General features: G+C 25.7%; 2 protein-coding genes across 3 annotated transcripts in view; one reads left to right on the forward strand and one right to left on the reverse strand.

The window, feature by feature from the left end:
- Positions 1 to 1,125: 1,125 nt before the first annotated feature.
- LOC135950891 (uncharacterized) lies at positions 1,126 to 9,457 on the forward strand (the record flags this gene model as incomplete). The annotated part of the gene is made up of 5 exons (XM_065500416.1): positions 1,126 to 1,691; positions 1,818 to 3,957; positions 4,320 to 4,457; positions 8,195 to 8,402; positions 8,468 to 9,457. Coding segments are annotated over 5 exons (3,363 nt in total), but the record flags the coding sequence as incomplete, so codon positions are not given.
- Positions 9,458 to 19,411: 9,954 nt separating this feature from the next.
- LOC135951201 (AF4/FMR2 family member lilli) overlaps positions 19,412 to 21,511 on the reverse strand; it is a 99,470-nt gene continuing 97,370 nt past the window's right edge. For both annotated transcript variants that reach the window (XM_065500801.1, XM_065500800.1), the window contains one exon: positions 19,412 to 19,996. In XM_065500801.1, the coding sequence (XP_065356873.1) occupies positions 19,458 to 19,996 (539 nt within the window). In that variant the 3' untranslated portion in view covers positions 19,412 to 19,457. The remainder of the gene's footprint in view (positions 19,997 to 21,511) is intronic.

The raw sequence follows: 21,511 nt of genomic DNA on the forward strand, positions 1-21,511 counted from the left end.
ATATTTTACTAAAGAAAATATGTCAAGACATATTTTACTAAAGAAAATATGTCAAGACAGATTTTACTAAAGAAAATATGTCAAGACATATTTCACTAAAGAAAATATATCAAGACATATGTCAGGACATATTTTATCCAAAGAGATTTTCACCAAAAAGTATTTCCTGACATTTTTTCCCACAAAAATTAATCTTAACATTTTTTAATTAGAATGTATGGCAATATAGCAGCTTAAAATATTTAATGCTAAAAATATTTGTTAAGACAAATTCTACTAATGAAATAAATCTTGACATAATTATACACTTTACCTTCGTGAGAAGGGTATATATAAGTTTGTCATTTCCACATTATAATTTGCCGACCCTATAAAGTATATATATTCTGGATCCTTATCGATAGCGGAGTCGATTAAGCCATGTCCGTCTGTCTGTTGAAATCAATTTTCTGAAGACCCCAGATATCTTCGGGATCCAAATCTTCAATAATTCTGTCAGACATGCTTTCGAGAAATTTCCTATTTAAAATCAGCAAAATCGGTCCACAAATGGCTGAGAATGAGGAAAAAACCAGGACAAGCTCGATTTTTGACCAATTTTTTACCTATATCTGGATTACTAAGTCATTAGTATAGACAATATGGATATTTAATGATAGATATTTCAAATACCTTTGCAACGACGTATATAAGACCATAGTAAGTTGGACCTACAATGAGTCAAAATCGAAAAAAATATTTTTTAACCCGAATTTTTTTTCACCAAAAATTAAAAAAATAATTTTAAATTTAAAAAAAAAATTAAAATTTTAAAAAATAATTGAAAAAAAATTTTCTTTTCCAACAAAATTAAAAAAAAAATGTTTCCATGAAAATATTTTTATAGAAATTTTTTTTTACTCATTCCATTGCTTTTTAAAATTCTAACTAATTTCCCCTTTTTTTCAATAATTTCAGCCTCCCTCTTTTCACAATCAATTCCGCAGACAATTAAATACCCAGCAACAAATCTACAGTGATGTCCATCAACAGCAGCAACAACAACAACCACATCATCAGCAACAACGACCACAACAGGGACTCTTCCTGCAGCAGTCGCCTAGCGGAGAAGTGCCCCATGCGCAGACACAGCAACAAAGGCAACAACAGCATCGTTTCAACTCTCCACAAACTCTGCAACATCAACAGCAACATTTCCAAAATAACAACAACAATCAACAATTCCAAAGGAATCCAAACACAAATCAAGTACCACATTATCAACCCCAGCAGCCACAACATTTCCAACATCCACAACAACAACAGCAGCAACAACAACATGCACCTCAACAGCAACAACAACATGCACCTCAACAGCAACAACAGCATGCACCTCAACAGCAGCAACATCCTTCAGCTGCAGCACCTTTGGACTTGCATCAACAAAATTTCCTGGCTTTGCGTAATTTTGCCAGCCAGCAAGTGGGACCCCAGCAGTCTTTGCCCCAAAGATCCTACAACAACAAACCCTTCCAAAATGCACCACCACCCTATTCCACTTTACCTAATGAAGCATATCAACCGCAAACTCAGCCTCAGACCTTCCCCTCGGCACCACAAATTCTGCCTCAAACCCAACAGAAATTGCCCCTACAAGCTCCTGTACCCACCTTCCAAACACATGCAGCACCACAAAAACCTTTCTCCACACAACCACAATTCTTTGGACAACCACAACAGCAGCAGCAACAACCCCAACATGCTCAACAACAACAAATCCATCATCAACAGCCGCAGACAACCCAGCAAACCTTTTTGCCACAAACCCAACAGAAATTGCCGCAACAACAGCAGCAGCAACAATATTTGTTGACCCCCAATTTGGGTTTACCCGTGCCTCAACTGCCATTTGCTAATGTAGCCTCCACAGCATTTCCTGCTGTGCAACAGCAGCATCAGCAACAACAGCAACAGAACTTTGGGGCTCCACAATTCCAAAACTTAGGCCAGGCTCAATCCCCTGATCAGGAGTACAAACAGAAACTCATACAGAAACATGAGCAATTTGTACAAAAACAATATGAAAAGTCCTCGAATAAAGTCAAGCAACAACATGCTGAATTTTTAGCCAAACAACAAACCATCAAGCAGCAGGTAATACCCACTATTGTGCAAAATCCCCAGCCCCAACAAGTCTATCAACAAACTCCACAACAGCAGCAACAATTCAATTATATACCCAATCGCAGCCGACCTGTGGGACCTTCTGAATTGCCCTCATTTGCCTCTGCTGTGCAGCAATACTATCAGGAACATCCAACCACAACGACAACCACTACAACAACTACCACCACCACACCCTCAACCACCACCCACAAAATTCACTCCAAACCAGTTTACAATCAGATCAAAGCAGATCCCGGTAAATTTGGCCAGAAAACAGTGGCCAAGAAACCTGTGAAAACTTTCGGACGTGATGAACTTTTGAAACAACTTAAGGCCGCCTTGGCTGAACAGCCACAAAAGGATTTGGGCAATAAGACCTATGAGGAAATGGATTTGGTATTGCCCAATGGAGAGCGTGTGCAAGTGATTAGAACCACAGATCCCAATTTGGTTAAAGGTCAACAATCCTATACTCAGGATCAATTGCAAAGTTTGTTTGGTGACCAGGGTCTGCAAGCAGTCACAGGGGGACAAGGAAAACTCAGTATAGCTGATGTGGCTCCGGAAAAGAAGAAGGATTTGGTATTGCCCGGAGGCGGCAAAGTGCAAATATTACGTTCTCCCAATCCCGAAGAAATCGTAGATCCTCAAAATTTGCCAGGCGGTGTTGATCTATCCAATTTGGCTTCTTTGTATGGTGGCAGTGTGGAAGGTGTATCCAATGGTGCCAATAGTATAGCCAGTACTGCGGTGATACAATCTGATTCCGATGAGCCTCCTACTTTGGAAGAATTGGCTAAACAGGGCTTGATACCCGATGGCTATGAAATTGAGGGTTTGAGTTCAAAACCCAAGGCCCAACCTAAGCCCGCTCCTACTTTGCCACCCAAAAAGAAGGCCACTTATGTTTATCTAGAAGAGCAAGCAGATGGTAGTTTCAAAATCCAGGGTGTTAAGGCCAATGGTGAGAAGGAAACCAAGCAGACGGGATCCGAGGTAGAAAGTATTTTGGATCGCATACGTAATGGTGATATAAAATTGCCTCCCTCTGTGACACGTCTTACTTTGCCCAACGATGAAATTGTAGAAATACAATCGGGCAATATTGTTAAGACCACGCAAAGACCCAGCACCACTACCTCGACCACTACAACGACTACCACCACAACCACACCAGCTCCTCCACCACCACCACCATCTACTAGAGCTTCAACCCATAGATATTACACCTCTAGAAACACCACACCCTATCATCATACGACTACCCCAGCTCCTTACATACATCGGTCTTCCACCAGACACTATGATCACTCCGCCTATCGCTCTACCGCTTCACCACGCTACACCACAGTACCCACTTCGTCACCTGTCTACATACCTTCAACCTATCAGGCCATTACCGAACGTCTTACCGAAACCACAGTTGAACAGTCTGCTCCACCACCACAATATACTGATGCTGTGGTAGAAGAATCCGAACATCAAGACAAGGCCTCCGTGGTGAATGTACAGTCCTCAATTTCCACTTCGGACTCTTCATCAGCCACAATTTCTGCAGCTGGTACGATCTCCTCGGATGCTTCTGCTTCCGCTAATCCCAGTGATGATTTAATACAGATACTTAAATCCAATGGACTCTTTGCCATGTCCAAGTATCTTAGACAATCGGGTTTGGATAGTATTTTGAATGAAACTGGTCCCTATACCATATTCGTGCCTACCGATAAGGCTTTTAAGAATTTGCTGGTACAATTGGGCGGACCCGAGAGAGCTGAGGAGAAATTTAAGGCCAATCCTAGATTGTTAAGTGGGGTAAGTTTCTGATTCAATTTTTTTGTATAGCCTTCATGATTACTAGATCTTTATACATATGAAGGTTGATATAAGGATGTCCGTCTGTTAGTTGAAATTAACTTTCCGAAGTCTCCAGATGGCTTTGGGACCTACAGTCTCCATAAGTTCAATCATTTTGGTATTGAAAATCAACATAGTTGATTCATAATTGGCTTCGATATGTTCAAGAAACAAATGTTTTTGTCAAATAAGAGGTATTCCAAAGTCCTCTTTAAAGAGATTGCCTCCTTTATTTAAACTTATTTGAAGGATATAAGATTCGGATCATCCGAATATACTTGTGTTTTTATTAAAAAATATAATTATTGTTTTTCTTAAAGCTTTTATTGCATCATGTTATTCCCGGAGCTTTTGAGATTGCCACTTTACAGGATGAGATGACTGGCGTTTCCTTGGCTGGTACCCAATTGAGAGTAAATCAGTATAATATGCACGATCAGGAATGGAATGATGTAACAGTAAGTTGGAGTGAATAGAAATAACACTGTTATACTGTTAATTTGCATAGAAAAAGTGTTATACAGATATTTTAACATAGAAAAATTTAACTGTTATACAGACATTTTTCTATAGAAAAAAACTTTTATGCAGACATTTCCCAACAGAAATAACTGTTATATTTTTTCTATAGAAAAAAATATTTACAGACATTTTTCGATAGAAAGAACTGTTATACAGTAATTTGTACAGAGATAAAACTGTTATACAGACATTTTTATACAGAAAAAACTATTATATATAAATATTTTCTATAAAAATACTTTGATACAGACATTTTTCTGTAGAAAAAACTGTTATACAAACATTTTTATGTAGAAAAAACTGTTATACTGGCATTTTTCTATAAAAAAACTGTTTCTGTAGAAAAAACTGTTATACTGAATTTTTTCTGTAGAAAAAACTGTTATACTGAATTTTTTCTGTAGAAAAAACTGTTATACTGAATTTTTTCTATAGAAAAAACTGTTATACTGAATTTTTTCTATAGAAAAAACTGTTATACTGAATTTTTTCTATAGAAAAAACTGTTATACTGAATTTTTTCTATAGAAAAAACTGTTATACTGAATTTTTTCTATAGAAAAAACTGTTATACTGAATTTTTTCTATAGAAAAAACTGTTATACTGAATTTTTTCTATAGAAAAAACTGTTATACTGAATTTTTTCTATAGAAAAAACTGTTATACTGAATTTTTTCTATAGAAAAAACTGTTATACTGAATTTTTTCTATAGAAAAAACTGTTATACTGAATTTTTTCTATAGAAAAAACTGTTATACAGAATTTTTTCTTCAGAAAAAACTGTTATACAGTATTTTTTCTTCAGAAAAAACTGTTATACAGTATTTTTTCTATAGAAAAAACTGTTATACAGAATTTTTTCTATAGAAAAAACTGTTATACAGAATTTTTTCTATAGAAAAAACTGTTATACAGAATTTTTTCTATAGAAAAAACTGTTATACAGAATTTTTTCTATAGAAAAAACTGTTATACAGAATTTTTTCTATAGAAAAAACTGTTATACAGAATTTTTTCTATAGAAAAAACTGTTATACAGAATTTTTTCTATAGAAAAAACTGTTATACAGAATTTTTTCTATAGAAAAAACTGTTATACAGAATTTTTTCTATAGAAAAAACTGTTATACAGAATTTTTTCTATAGAAAAAACTGTTATACAGAATTTTTTCTATAGAAAAAACTGTTATACAGAATTTTTTCTATAGAAAAAACTGTTATACAGAATTTTTTCTATAGAAAAAACTGTTATACAGAATTTTTTCTATAGAAAAAACTGTTATACAGAATGTTTTCTATAGAAAAAACTGTTATACAGAATGTTTTCTATAGAAAAAACTGTTATACAGAATGTTTTCTATAGAAAAAACTGTTATACAGAATGTTTTCTATAGAAAAAACTGTTATAAAGAATTTTTTCTATAGAAAAAACTGTTATAAAGAATTTTTTCTATAGAAAAAACTGGTATACAGAATTTTTTCTATAGAAAAAACTTTTATACAGAATGTTTTCTATAGAAAAAACTGTTATACAGAATGTTTTCTATAGAAAAAACTGTTATACTGAATTTTTTCTATTGAAAAAACTGTTATACTGAATTTTTTCTATTGAAAAAACTGTTATACAGAATTTTTTCTATAGAAAAAACTGTTATACAGAATTTTTTCTATAGAAAAAACTGTTATACAGAATTTTTTCTATAGAAAAAACTGTTATACAGAATGTTTTCTATAGAAAAAACTGTTATACAGAATGTTTTCTATAGAAAAAACTGTTATACAGAATGTTTTCTATAGAAAAAACTGTTATACAGAATGTTTTCTATAGAAAAAACTGTTATAAAGAATTTTTTCTATAGAAAAAACTGGTATACAGAATTTTTTCTATAGAAAAAACTGTTATACAGAATGTTTTCTATAGAAAAAACTGTTATACAGAATGTTTTCTATAGAAAAAACTGTTATACTGAATTTTTTCTATTGAAAAAACTGTTATACTGAATTTTTTCTATTGAAAAAACTGTTATACTGAATTTTTTCTATAGAAAAAACTGTTATACTGAATTTTTTCTATAGAAACTGTTATACAGAATTTTTTCTATAGAAAAAACTGTTATACAGAATTTTTTCTATAGAAAAAACTGTTATACAGAATTTTTTCTGTAGAAAAAACTGTTATACAGAATTTTTTCTGTAGAAAAAACTGTTATACAGAATTTTTTCTATAGAAAAAACTGTTATACAGAATTTTTTCTATAGAAAAAACTGTTATACAGAATTTTTTCTATAGAAAAAACTGTTATACAGAATTTTTTCTATAGAAAAAACTGTTATACAGAATTTTTTCTATAGAAAAAACTGTTATACAGAATTTTTTCTATAGAAAAAACTGTTATACAGAATTTTTTCTATAGAAAAAACTGTTATACAGAATTTTTTCTATAGAAAAAACTGTTATACAGAATTTTTTCTATAGAAAAAACTGTTATACAGAATTTTTTCTATAGAAAAAACTGTTATACAGAATTTTTTCTATAGAAAAAACTGTTATACAGAATTTTTTCTATAGAAAAAACTGTTATACAGAATTTTTTCTATAGAAAAAACTGTTATACAGAATGTTTTCTATAGAAAAAACTGTTATACAGAATGTTTTCTATAGAAAAAACTGTTATACAGAATGTTTTCTATAGAAAAAACTGTTATACAGAATGTTTTCTATAGAAAAAACTGTTATAAAGAATTTTTTCTATAGAAAAAACTGTTATAAAGAATTTTTTCTATAGAAAAAACTGGTATACAGAATTTTTTCTATAGAAAAAACTTTTATACAGAATGTTTTCTATAGAAAAAACTGTTATACAGAATGTTTTCTATAGAAAAAACTGTTATACTGAATTTTTTCTATTGAAAAAACTGTTATACTGAATTTTTTCTATTGAAAAAACTGTTATACAGAATTTTTTCTATAGAAAAAACTGTTATACAGAATTTTTTCTATAGAAAAAACTGTTATACAGAATTTTTTCTATAGAAAAAACTGTTATACAGAATGTTTTCTATAGAAAAAACTGTTATACAGAATGTTTTCTATAGAAAAAACTGTTATACAGAATGTTTTCTATAGAAAAAACTGTTATACAGAATGTTTTCTATAGAAAAAACTGTTATACAGAATGTTTTCTATAGAAAAAACTGTTATACTGAATTTTTTCTATTGAAAAAACTGTTATACTGAATTTTTTCTATTGAAAAAACTGTTATACTGAATTTTTTCTATAGAAAAAACTGTTATACTGAATTTTTTCTATAGAAACTGTTATACAGAATTTTTTCTATAGAAAAAACTGTTATACAGAATTTTTTCTATAGAAAAAACTGTTATACAGAATTTTTTCTGTAGAAAAAACTGTTATACAGAATTTTTTCTGTATAACACTGTTATTCACACATTTTTCTAAAAAAAAACTGTTATACACACATTTTTCTATAGAAAAAACAGTTATACAGAATGTTTTCTATAGAAAAATCTGCTATACAGAAATTTTTCTATAGAAAAAAACTGTTATACAGAAATTTTTCTGTAGAAAAAGCTCTTATGCAGACATTTTCTACAGAGTTATAAAGAAAAACTGTTATACTGATATTTATGGAATTCATTTCCTTTCTAGCTCACCACCATTAACGGCGCCATGGTTGTTTTGAACAAGAAGGACATAAAGATCCCTCAAGGCATAGCTCATGCTGTCGATCGTGTCATGTTCCCTCTGCCCGTGGGAGATCTTCTGCAAACCTTGCAATCGGATAGAGAAAATCGTTTCTCCACCTTCTTAAAGATTTTATACACCTCAGGACTCTCGGAGAAATTACAAAGTAAAGGTAACTCACAAAGAAAATTGTTAATAAATAACTTACAATAAACATTATTTTCCTTTTCATAACAGGCATCAAAACCTACACCGTCTTTGCACCCGTTGACAAAAGTTTCACCGAAATTGAATCCGATACTTTGGAAAAACTCACCAACAACAAAGAAGCAGCCGAAGAATTTGCCATGAAACATATTGTATCGGGTACCCTGTTCTCCGCCGGCATGAGATTCTATCAAGTTAAGGACTCTTTGCTGACCGGTAAAACTGTTATATTGCAAAAGACCTCAGCGGGCAAGATCAAGGTGAACGACACGCAAATGGTAGCCTCCAATATACCGGCCACAAATGGTGTTATACATGCCCTGGATGGTGTGCTGGCGTGAGCTTAAAAGCTTTTCCATTTACATCCACTAGATAAGTTGTGTTATTATTAAGCCGTGTTATATTTTTTGTTTGTTTAAATAGAAAAAAAATGGGTTATTAACTTAAATAACTAATCGTTATTGTAAACATAAATGATGCAACATGAAAATCTTGCCAGTTTTCTTTGTAATGGGTCAAGGTGCTCTTGAAAGCTTTTTTTGTAAGTTTTTTTTTTATAAAAGAAAAGCTTTTGGGAAACATTATTAAAACAAAACAACAAAATCCTTAGGTGCTTCCTTTAAGTAAAATGAAAATGAATTGAATTGTTTTTTAATAAAAAAAAGCTTAGAAGTCATGTAAATTAGTAAGCTGCAGAAAGTAAAGCTTTTATTTTTGCAAACATTACAAATGGAATTTAAATTTATTGAGTGTTTTTTTATATATAAATAATAACATTTACTTTTAATTAATTTATTGGCCTTCAAAATTATATGTTTTTTTTATATATTGTAATTACCTACTAAGGAATTTTTTACAAAAATTCTTTAAACTAAATTTATTTGTAAAATTAATCTTATGAAACTTTTCTATAAACGAGAAATTTTTAAAAAAAAAATTGTTTTAGTTCTAAGTTAACAATTTTATTAATTAAAATCGATTATTGTATATTTTATAAAAATAAAATTAAATAAAAACAAAGTTCTGAATATAGGGAATTTCAAATAATGACAAGATATTGTTATGAAATTGCACTATTAATTTGAATTCAACAGTCTGTAAAGTAGAGTTGGACATAATCGTTCTTTTTACTGATTGGTAATTTTTTGTACAGAACAAATAAATGAACAAGTTTGTTCTTTTCGTTCATTTCTATTCAGTGGTGTTTGACTGAACTAAGTGATCAACAATTGCATTGCTAATGTTTTTGCAGTGCACTAAACGAACAGGTCACATATTGTCATGATTTTAACAATAAAGAAAAGAAGATGGTAATTATATAAAATTTTAGCAACATAAATCCCATTTAAAAACGTTTTCTAAAGATAAGTTTCAAACATCTACAGTAATACCAAAGGACCAAAATGAATAAAGTGAATAAAAAGAACAATAAAGATCAATATGATTGAACAAGTTCACGCTGTTCATATGACTGAATTATTCATACCCAACTTTTCTCGACATAGACATTTAAAATTCGAATGATGTTAAAATTATCAAAATTAAATTCCGACTCAGAAAGTGATCCTGAGCAGATTGGTCTACTTTAAGGTCGGTGTTGGGACAATATTTCAGCACTAACCCAATATATCCTACCCACCATTGTGGTGTAGGGTATACAAATTGTTTTGTTCATCTGAACAGTATGATGAACCAAATTGTAAAAGAAAATATAATAGTTACGAAAGCTGTGTTCATTATAATAATATTAACTTGCATTAAGGTTAATGGCTTAGCTAAGTTATGTTTATAACTAACATCTAGATGGTACTGTAAACATTAATGGATTAAAGGTGAAACAGCTTGAGGAGTAGTTTGTATAATATGAGTTTAACTGGCCGTAAGGTTGCTGACTTAGCCAAGTTACCAACCTTTATTTTTGACATGTAGATGGTAGTACATACACAAACCAAAGGCACAAAAGAAACCAGGCAGAGCTATTAAAAAAGACAGGCCGGAAATCAATGGGCCTTAATTTAATAATATTTAGCAGAATAATTTCATTCTGCGTATGCTTTCCATAACAAAGAATAGTTTTCATAATAAAACTGTTATAAACAATATTTACGATACAGATATGAGTGATGCTACATGTTTTCTGTAGACCAATGTGTTATGAACATAGTTTTCTATGGAAAAAAAACTGTTATACATCAAGTTTTCGTTAACAAAATTTTATACACAAACTTTACCATAGAAAAACTGTTATACATTAATGTTTTTATAGAAAAAAAACTGTTATACAAGATGGTTTCTGTAGAAACAACTGTTATACACAATAATTTCTAAAGAAAAAACTGTTATACACCAACATTTTTAAAGGAAAACTGTTGCACACAAAATGTTCTATATAAAAAACTGTTATAAACATTTTTTTCTGTAGAAAATACTATAATACACACATTTTTCTATAGAAAAAAAGTTATAGAAAAATCTTTCTTTATAAAAAACTGTTATACACAGTACTTTCTTTAAAAAATACTCTCCATAATAAAACAATATTTTCGATAAAGATAACAGTTCTCTGTAGGCCAAAGTGTTATAAACATAGTATTCTTTAGAAAAAATAATGTTATACACCAGGTTTTCTTTAAAACAATTTGATATACCAAGTTTTCTTTAGATAAAATACCAAATTTGTTATAAAATAAACTTTTTTCTATAAATAAAACTGTTATATACGAAGTTTTCTCTAGAAAAATCTGTTATATTCAAATTTGTCTATAGAGAAACTGTTATACACAAATTTTCCTATTCAACTATTATATATTAATGTTTTGACAGAATAAACTTTTAATCACAAAGTTTTCTATAGAAAAAAAACTGTTATGCGGAACTTTTTACATAGAATCAAGTAAGAGTGCTATATTCGGCTATGCCGAATCTTATATACCCTTCACCAAATTATACTTAAAAGTTTTAAATATATTTAGCTAAACAAAATTTAATTTTTTTTCATTTTTTGGAAAAACAGTTTTTTCGATTGTTATTTTAATTTTTTTTTTTTAAATTTAAAATTTTTTTTTTTAAATTAAAAATTTTTTTTTTGTTTTTTCAATTTTTTTTTTTTTTTAAAAATCGGGTTAAAATTAGTTTTTTCCGATTTTGACCCATTGTAGGCCCAACTTACTATGGTCTTATATACGTCGTTGCAAATGTCTTTGAAATATCTATCATTAGATATCCATATTGTCTTAGAAATCCAGATATACGTCAAAAATAGGTCAAAAATCGAGGTTGTCTTGGTTTTTTCCTCATATCTCAGCCATTTGCGGACCGATTTTGCAGATTTTAAATAGCAAAATTCTCGAAAGCATATCTGACAGAATTATTGAAGATTTGGATCCCGAAGATATCTGGGGTCTTCAGAAAATTGATTTCAACAGACAGACAGACGGACAGACAGACAGACAGACAGACGGACATGGCTTAATCGACTCCGCTATCTATAAGGATCCAGAATATATATACTTTATAGGGCCGGAAATGAAAAATGTAGAAATTACAAACGGAATGACAAACTTATATATACCCTTCTCACGAAGGTGAAGGGTATAAAAACAGTTTTAAGGAAATTTATTTAAAGAAACATTGTTATACAAACATTTTTCTTTACAAAATACAGCTTTCTGTAGAAAAAAATGTTATACGAACATTTTGCTATATAATAAAGGATTACGCTGAATGGAAAGGAAACATTTATAAAGAAAAAACTGTTATACAAAAATTTTTCTACAAAAAATGTTGTTATACGGAAATTTATCTTTATACAAAATTGTTATACGGAAATATTTCTATAAAAAACTGTTATATACAAATTTTTCTACAGAAATATTTCTATGGAAATAATACAGAAATATTTCTATAGAAATAACTGTTATACGGAAATGTTTCTATAGAAAAACCGTACTTTATTAAAAAGTATTTTTTCCAAAAGGTACTTTTTTTAAAAGGTACTTCATTAAAAGGTACTTTTTTTAAAAGGTACTGCATTAAAAAGTACTTTTTCCAAAAGGTAATTTATTAAAAAACATTTTTATCAAAAGGTACTTTATTGAAAAGTACTTTTTTAAAAGGTACATCATTAAAAACTACTTTTTCCAAAAGGTACTTTATTAAAAAGTACTTTTTCCAAAAGGTACTTTATTAAAAAGTACTTTTTCCAAAAGGTACTTTTTTTAAAAGGTACTTCATTAAAAGGTACTTTTTTTAAAAGGTACTGCATTAAAAAGTACTTTTTCCAAAAGGTAATTTATTAAAAAACATTTTTATCAAAAGGTACTTTATTGAAAAGTACTTTTTTAAAAGGTACATCATTAAAAACTACTTTTTCCAAAAGGTACTTTATTAAAAAGTACTTTTTCCAAAAGGTACTTTATTAAAAAGTACTTTTTCCAAAAGGTACTTTATTAAAAAGTACTTTTTCCAAAAGGTACTTTATTAAAAAGTACTTTTTCCAAAAGGTACTTTATTAAAAAGTACTTTTTCCCAAAAGGTACTTTATTAAAAAGTACTTTTTCCAAAAGGTACTTTATTAAAAAGGACTTTTTGAAAAGGTACTTCATTAAAAAGTACTTTTTCCAAAAGGTAATTTATTAAAAAACATTTTTTTCAAAAGGTACTTTACTGAAAAGTACTTTTTTAAAAGGTACATCATTAAAAAGTAGTTTTTTAAAAGGTACATCATTAAAAAGTACTTTTTTAAAAGGTACATCATTAAAAAGTACTTTTTCTAAAAGGTATTTTCTTAAAAAGTACTTTTTTCAAAAGGTACTTTATTAAAAAAGGTACTTTATTAAAAAGTACTTTCTCCAAAAGGTAATTTATTAAAAAGCATTTTTTCAGAAGTTTCTTTATTAAAAAGTACTTTTTTTAAAAGGTACATCATTAAAAAGAACTTCTTTTAAAAGGTACTTTATTAAAAAATTCTTTTTCCAAAAGGTACTTTATTGAAAAGTACTTTTTTCAAAAGGAACTTTATTGAAAAGTACTTTTTTCAAAAGGTACTTTATTGAAAAATTCTTTTTCCAAAAGGGACTTTATTGAAAAGTACTTTTTCCAAAAGGTACTTTATTGAAAAGTACTTTTTTCAAAATGTACTTTTTCCAAAAGTACTTTTTTCAAAATGTACTTTTTCCAAAAGTACTTTATACGGAAATTTTTTTATAGGAAAAAACTACATATTACACTAAAAGTTTTCTTCAGAAAATACTGTTATATGTAAATTTTTCTGTCGAAAAAACTGTTATAAACAAATATTTCGAGAAAAAAACTGTTATACACAGATTTTCCTATAGCGGAAAACAGTTTCTATAAAAAAATACTCAAATTTTTCTACAGAAAAAATATTGTAATACGGAAACTTTTCATTATTTTTCTATAAAAAAAAACTGTTATACTTCAAGTTTTCTATAGAAAAATTAGAAACCCCTTTTTAACAAATAACATTTTTTATCTTTTTAAAATTTTTTAAAATTGTTGACCTTTTTGACTTCTCCCCCCCCCCCCTTAATTAAAATAAAACTCCGTTCATTTTATACATTTAATTCATAAATTCATTATTTTTTTTTTATTAAATCGACTTTCATTTTTTTTTTTTCATTAATTATTCTTCTTTTTGTTTAATACTAATTAATATTTGACAAATATCGAGTTTGTGTTTATGTGTTAGTGTGTCTTATAATTTTTTTTTTCAATTTTAATGCTGTTTAAACAGCACTTTTTGTTCAGTTTTCATTTTTGTTTTAAAGATTTTACAATTAAAAATTTTGTGTAATTAGAGTTTTTTTTTTGTTTGTTTTAGACAAATTTTTAAGTTTTTTTTTTTTTTTAATTTACGAATTTAAAAATACAATAACTTGTGTTGTGTGTATGTGGCATATTTTCAATATTATTTTGATTATTTCATAAATATTTATGGTTTTTTTTACTGGTTTTTGTTTAATTTATTTAGTTAATTTATTTTAGGACTATTTTAAAAATTAAGTAAATTCTAAAAAGTTGTTTAGTTTTTTTTTTGGTTTTTTTTTATATTAATTAGAGAACATTTTTTTTATTATTATTGTTAGTAATGCTAATAATTTTTGGTTTTTAAAAGGAAATTAAAAAAGAAATGGAAGATTAAAAATGTTTATTTGAAATGATATATTTGTAATATTTATAAAATTATATATAAATAAGCAACATAATTTTGTATAAAATTTTATCTTGCTCAAAATTCTGAAATTTTTAATAAATTTGTGTAAAATTTAACCCATTTTGGAAAAAGTGTATAACGAGTTTTGAAATATAAACATTTCACTGAAAAAAAAAAAAATTTTGGAAACCGTGCCTTTAGTTTCTTTTTGGAATATTTACAGTAATTTGAAAAAATGTTTGTGGAAAAATATTACCTCATGAAAATTTTTAATATTTAGGGGACTTTTTATTGTACTTAACGAAGTATAATTTAAAAAAAAAACTTTTATTAGAAAAAGTTATTTTTGGGTACTTTTTGAAAATGTTTAATATTGACAATATTTTTTACTTTAAGAATATTTAAAGGAGTTTTTGAATAATAAAAGTACTTCTCTCAAATAGTACTTTATATAACTTTTAGAATTTTATATACTTTTCTCAGAAATAGTACGTTTTTATATAGCACTTTATGAAAAGTACTAGGGAAAGGTACTTTTCAAATGTATCGGACATACATTTGTCCGATACAGTAGGCTTTTCTAAAATACTTTTTTGAGCATTTGGTACTTTTAAAAAAGTACTTTTTTAATAATAAGTAGCAGTGCATATTATATTGAATTAAAATTAACAAAATGTTGGTACTTTTTATACTTTTTTTGAAAGTTTTATTATGAAAATTGAAAAAGTACTAATTTGGTACCTTTTTTACATTTCTGATTTTCAGAGATATTTCATAAAAACAAGAATTTTTAATAAATTTCTTTTGAAAATTAAAAAAATAGTATTTCATAAAATTTTGAAAGTTTTATTAAGAAAATAGAAATAGTACTAATTTGGTACCTTTTTTATATTTCTGATATTAACATATATTTTATAAAAACAACTGTTTTTGGACAATTTCTATTGAAAAAAAAAATTGTATTTCATATTATTTTTAAAACTTTGGTACTTAATAAAAAAAGTACTTTTCCAGAAAATTTATTATATTAAGAACAATTATATGAAAATGTTCAATTATATATTTGATACATTTTTGATACAAATTTGTTTTTTTTTTCAAAATTTTGTAATAAGTTTTATTAAGAAAATTGAAATGGTACTCTTGGGGTACTTTTTAACATTTTTGATTTTATAAAAAAGCATTATTGGACAATTTGTCTAGAAATTAAAAAAAATAAAATTTCATAAATTTTTGAAAATTTTGGTACTTTTTAAAAAAGTACTTTTTCAGAAAAGTACTATATAAAAACAAATTTCTCAATCATTAGCAATTTAATTTCAAAAATTACATTAATATATATATTTCGTAATTTTTTTAATTTTTAGTACTTTTTAATAAAAAGTACTTTTTTCCAAAAAAATTAATTTTCCATAAAAATAGTTTTTCTTGACAGCTATATTATATTTATAAGTCTGGAAAGTTTATTGAAAAACTGGGGTTTTCAATAAACTTTGTTTACAAAAGTTTTTTTTCAAACTTTTGTAATAAGTCTTATAAGAAAATTTAAGTAGTACTATTTGGGTACTTTTTAACATTTTTGATTTTATAAAAAAAAGCATTATTGGACAATTTGTCTTGAAATTAAAAATAAATTTCATAAATTTTTGAAAATTTTGGTACTTTTTAAAAAAGTACTTTTTCAGAAAAGTACTATATAAAAACAAATTTCTCAATTATTAGTAATTTCATTTCAAAAATTACATTAATATATGTATATCATAATTTTTTTAATATTTAGTACTTTTTAATAAAAAGTACTTTTTTCCAAAAAAATAAATTTTCCATAAAATTAGTTTTTCTTGACAGCTATATTATAATTATAAGAAGTCTGGAAAGTTTATTGAAAAACTGGGGTTCAGTGAAATAGTACTATTTTGGTACATTTTTAATTTTTTTAATTTTCTGATTTTAATTGATAAAATGTTGGTACTTTTTAAAAAAATACTTTTTCAGCAAAAGTACCACTGTATATTAAAGAAATTTTATAAAAATTTCTCAAATATTTTAATCATATTATTTAAAAAATTACATTTTTTAATATTTAGTACTTTTTACTAAATATGTAGTATTTTTTCAAAAAAAATAAATTTTTTGCAGAATTGGTTTTTCTGGACAGTTTTGTTATATTTATAAGAATTCTTATATAAAAACAAGAAGAATTTTTCTTGAAAATAAAAAAATTGGTACTAAAAAAGTACTTTTTTTTCTGATTTTAAGAGATATTTTATAAAAACAAGTATGTATTTTTGGACCATTTCTCTTGAAAATTAAAAAATAGTACTTCTTAAGTATTTTAAAATTTTGGTACTTTATAAAAAAGTATATTTTCAGAAAAAGAACTACAAATATATATATTTCATAAATTTTTCAATTTTAGTACTTTTTAAAAAAAGTACTTTTTTAAAAAATTTCAATTTTCTCTAAAATTTGTTTTTCTTCACATTTTTGTAATATTTATAAGAATTTTCAAAGTTTTATTAAGAAATTTTAAAAAAGTACTATTTTGCTACTTTTTTTACTTTTCTGATTTTAGGGAGTAATTCATAAAAACAAATATTTTTAGACAATTTCTCTTGAAAATGGAATAAAAATAAATAGTATTTTATAAATTTTTTAAAACTTTGGTACTTTATGAAAAAGTACTTTTTCAGAAAAAGTACTAAATTAAGAAAAATTTTATTTCTTTTCAAAAATTATAAATATATATAGATATTTCATATACTTTTTAATATTTAGTACTTTTTATTAAAAAGTACTTTTTCAAAAATAATAAATTTTCATTAAAATTAGTTTTTTTTCACACTTTTGTAATATTTATACGAATTTTAAAAGATTTATTAAGAAATTTTAAAAAAGTACTATTTTGGTACTTTTTTTATTTTTCTGATTTTAGGGGGTATTTCATAAAAACAAGTATTTTTGGACTATTTCTTTTGAAAATGTAGTAAAAATAAATAGTATTTTATAAAATTTTTAAGACATTTGGTACTTTATGAAAAAGTACTTTTTCCAAAAAAGTACTATATTAAGAAAAATTTTATTTCTTTTCAAAAATTATAAATATATATAGATATTTCATATATTTTTTAATATTTAGTACTTTTTGAAAAATAATAAATTTTCACTAAAACTAGTTTTTCTTGACAGCTTGGTTTATATTTATAATAATTTTGGAAGGTTTGTTGAAAAACTGGGGTTTACTGAAATATTTTATAAAAACAAGTGTTTTTGAAAAATTTGTGTTGAAAATAAAAAATTTGGTACTTTTTAAAAAAAGTACTTTTTTAGAAAAATTATTAGCAATTTCTTTTTAAAAATTACAAAAATATCTATATTTCATAAAATTTTTTAATATTTAGTACTTTTAATTAAAAAGTACTTTTTTAAAAAACAATTAATTTTCCCAAAAATTTGTTTTTTTGTCAGCTTTGTTATATTCATAACAATTTTGGAAAGTTTATTGAAAAACACGGGGTTTTAGTGAAATAGTACTTTTTGGGTACTTTTTTTCTTTTCAGTTATTAAGGAAAATTTTTGAAAAATTAGTTATTTTTTATCAAATATGCTTCATAATTTGTTAGTTTTTAAGATATATTTTATTTTTGGTTTAAATTTTACACAAATTATATTAAAAAATTATAAATTCAAACTAAAATATTGAAATTTTTTTATGTAAAATCATATTTCTGCCTCAAAAAACCATAAATTTTGTTCATAACTATATTTTTGTCTCATAATTTATTTTTTTATAAATTTTTGTTTATATCACCCTGTGTTGTAGTATTTTTTTATTTTAAATTTATTTTAAATTATTTTTTGTCTTTTTTTTTTGTAATTTTTTAATAAAAATTATAAATTTTTTTGTTTCACGCTTAAACATTTACAACAGTACATTTGCTTTTTTTGTATTCTTTTTAATAATAATAATAAAAAGGACTTAACACTTAATTTATAGAAACACAAAACAAATAAAATTTAAAAAAAAACTTAAAATTTTGTTTTAAAATTAGAAACAAAATTTATTATAAATTAGTTTTAATTATTGGTTTTTCTAATTGTGTGGATTATGCTTGATTATTAACACTATTGTTTTTGTAATTGGGTTTTGTTTTGTTGTTGTTGTGGTTGCTGTTTTTTTTTTTGTTGGTATTATTGTTGTTATATTTTTTCTGATTGATAAATATGTAAGAATAAAATTGTAGTGGATTATTTTAAATATTTTTTCTTTTGGTTTTTTTCTTTACTTTCTTTTTGCTTAAATATTTGGTAGTTTTTACTATTTCTTATGGGTTTTGTAGTTGTTGTTGTTGTTATTGTGGTTGTACGAGTAAATAAATTAATAGTTGATCAAATAATTATAAAAAGGATTTAAAACGATTTTTTTGGAAATCGAAAAAATCCCTTAAAAAAATGTTTATTTTTTAATAATTTTAAATATTGACTATTATTTTGTTGTATTTAAGTTAGTTCTTTATTTGCTTAAATAAAGTTGATTTTTATTATTTAAAAATTAAAGTTTATTTCAACTCGTATTTGACTATTTCATTTGTAATTCGTTAAGTTTTCTCAGCTTGTTTGTTTATTTTGTTATAGTTTAATAGGAACCACCCTAATGTTTAATAAACAAAAGGGTTCTTTTTGTTTTTGTTTTTTTTAAATTAAAATGTTTTCTAAAACAACTATTTCAACATATAAAATATAAAAAGAATAAATATAAACATTAAAAAAATGAAATAAATTTTAAAAATCATTTTGTCTATTCATGAGCCAGACCTCCTCCATCCACTTGGATAAAACCCACACTTACTGTTGCTGCACCAGCAGTTGCTCTACTTGGTCTGCAGTGCGCAGCAGGAAAGCAGCACTTTCTCGATAGGCCGAGATCACTTGGCGCGCAGCCGTTATTTCATTGGGACTCAATTTGTGGGGCAACAAGGGTGGTGCTCGCACAGCATTCATGTCCATGTTGTTGTTACTTAAATTGGCTAAAATGGGCTGTTGCAGTTGCTGTTGTTGTTGCTGCTGCTGTTGTTGCTGTTGCTGCTGTTGTTGTTGTTGCTGCTGTTGCTGTTGTTGCTGCTGTTGTTGTTGTTGCTGCTGCTGCTGCTGTTGGGCCTGCTGCTGCAATTGTTGTAGCTGTTGGGTGGCTGTGGCCAGTACATTATTATTGTTCACATTGCCATTGTTTAGATTTGTATTGACTTGCAGTTGATTTAGGGCTGCCAGGGTGTTAATATTGTTGCCATTGTTGTTGTTGGTATTCAAATTGCTGACGGTGGTTGAGGTGATGGGTGTGTTGATGGTGGAGGAGGAAGGCTTCATGGAAAGGTCGGTAGGTGTAACTGTAAAGAAAAAAGAAAAAACAAAAAATTTGTTGTTTTATTTAATATTCAATAAAAAAGTACCTTTTTTTTGGTACTTTTAAGGAAAAATTTTATATTTGTTTAATAATATTTGTTTTAAAAGCATTTTTAGGAATATTCATAGAATCTACAAAATTTTGATTGAAAAATAGATTTTTTCAAAAAGTACTTTTTTACTACTTTTTTTAAAAGTTGAAAATATATTTGAAAAAGTCAAGAATTTCTTAAATCTTTGTATGTACAGTTTTTAAGTACAAAATATATATAAAAAAATTGATTTTTAAAAAAGTACTTTTTTGCTACTTTTTTTAATAAGTGGAAAATGTGTTAAAAAAGGAAAGACTTTGTTAAATTTTTGTATAATCAATTTTTAAATACAAAATATATATAAAAAAATTGATTTTTAAAAAAGTACTTTTTTGCTACTTTTTTTTTAAAAAATTTTAAAATGTATTTAAAAATTTGAAGAGTTTTTAAAATGTTTGTATATACAGGTTTTAATTACAAAATATATATAAAACAGTGATTTTTAAAAAAAGTACTTTTTTACTACTTTTTTTTATTGAGTTAAAAAAAGTATTTGAAAAAGTAAAGAATTTCTTAAAACTTTTTAAATGCGAAATTTATAAAAAATGGATTTTTTAAAAAAGTACTTTTTTGCTACTTTTTTAATAAGTAGAAAATATATTTAAAAATGTTAAGAATTTTTATATGTATATAAAGTTTTTAAATAAAAATAAATTTTTTAAAAAAGTACTTTTTTGATACTTTTTTAATAAGTTGAAAATGTATTTGAAAAAATAAAAAATTTCTTTAAATTTTGTACATAAAGTTTTAAATGCAAAATATATAGAAAAAAATTGATTTTTAAAAAAGTACTTTTTTGGTACTTTTTTAATAAATTGAAAATATATATAAAAATTTAAAGAATTTCTTAAATTTGTTTATATAAAGTTTTTAATACAAAATATATATAAAAAATTGATTTTTAAAAAAGTACTTTTTTTGCTGCTTTTTATAATAAATTTAAAATATATTTATAAAACTAAAGAATTTCTTAAATTTTTGTATATAATGTTTTTAAATACAAAATATATAAAAAAAAATGATTTTTAAAAAAGTACTTTTTTGCTACTTTTTATAATAAATTTAAAATATATTTATAAAACTAAAGAATTTCTTAAATTTTTGAATGTACAGTTTTTAATTAAAAAAAAATTTTATAAAAAAATTTATTTTTAAAAAAGTACTTTTTTGGTACTTTTTTAATAAATTGAAAATATATTTAAAAATTTAAAGAAATTCTTAAATTTGTTTATATAACGTTTTTAAATACAAAATATATATAAAAAAATGATTTTTAAAAAAGTACTTTTTTGCTACTTTTTATAATAAATTTAAAATATATTTATAAAACTAAAGAATTTCTTAAATTTTTGAATGTACAGTTTTTAAATAAAAAAAATGTATATAAAAAAATTTATTTTTAAAAAA

This window comes from Calliphora vicina, chromosome 2, assembly GCF_958450345.1.
Source record: "Calliphora vicina chromosome 2, idCalVici1.1, whole genome shotgun sequence".
NCBI lineage: Eukaryota > Metazoa > Arthropoda > Insecta > Diptera > Calliphoridae > Calliphora > Calliphora vicina.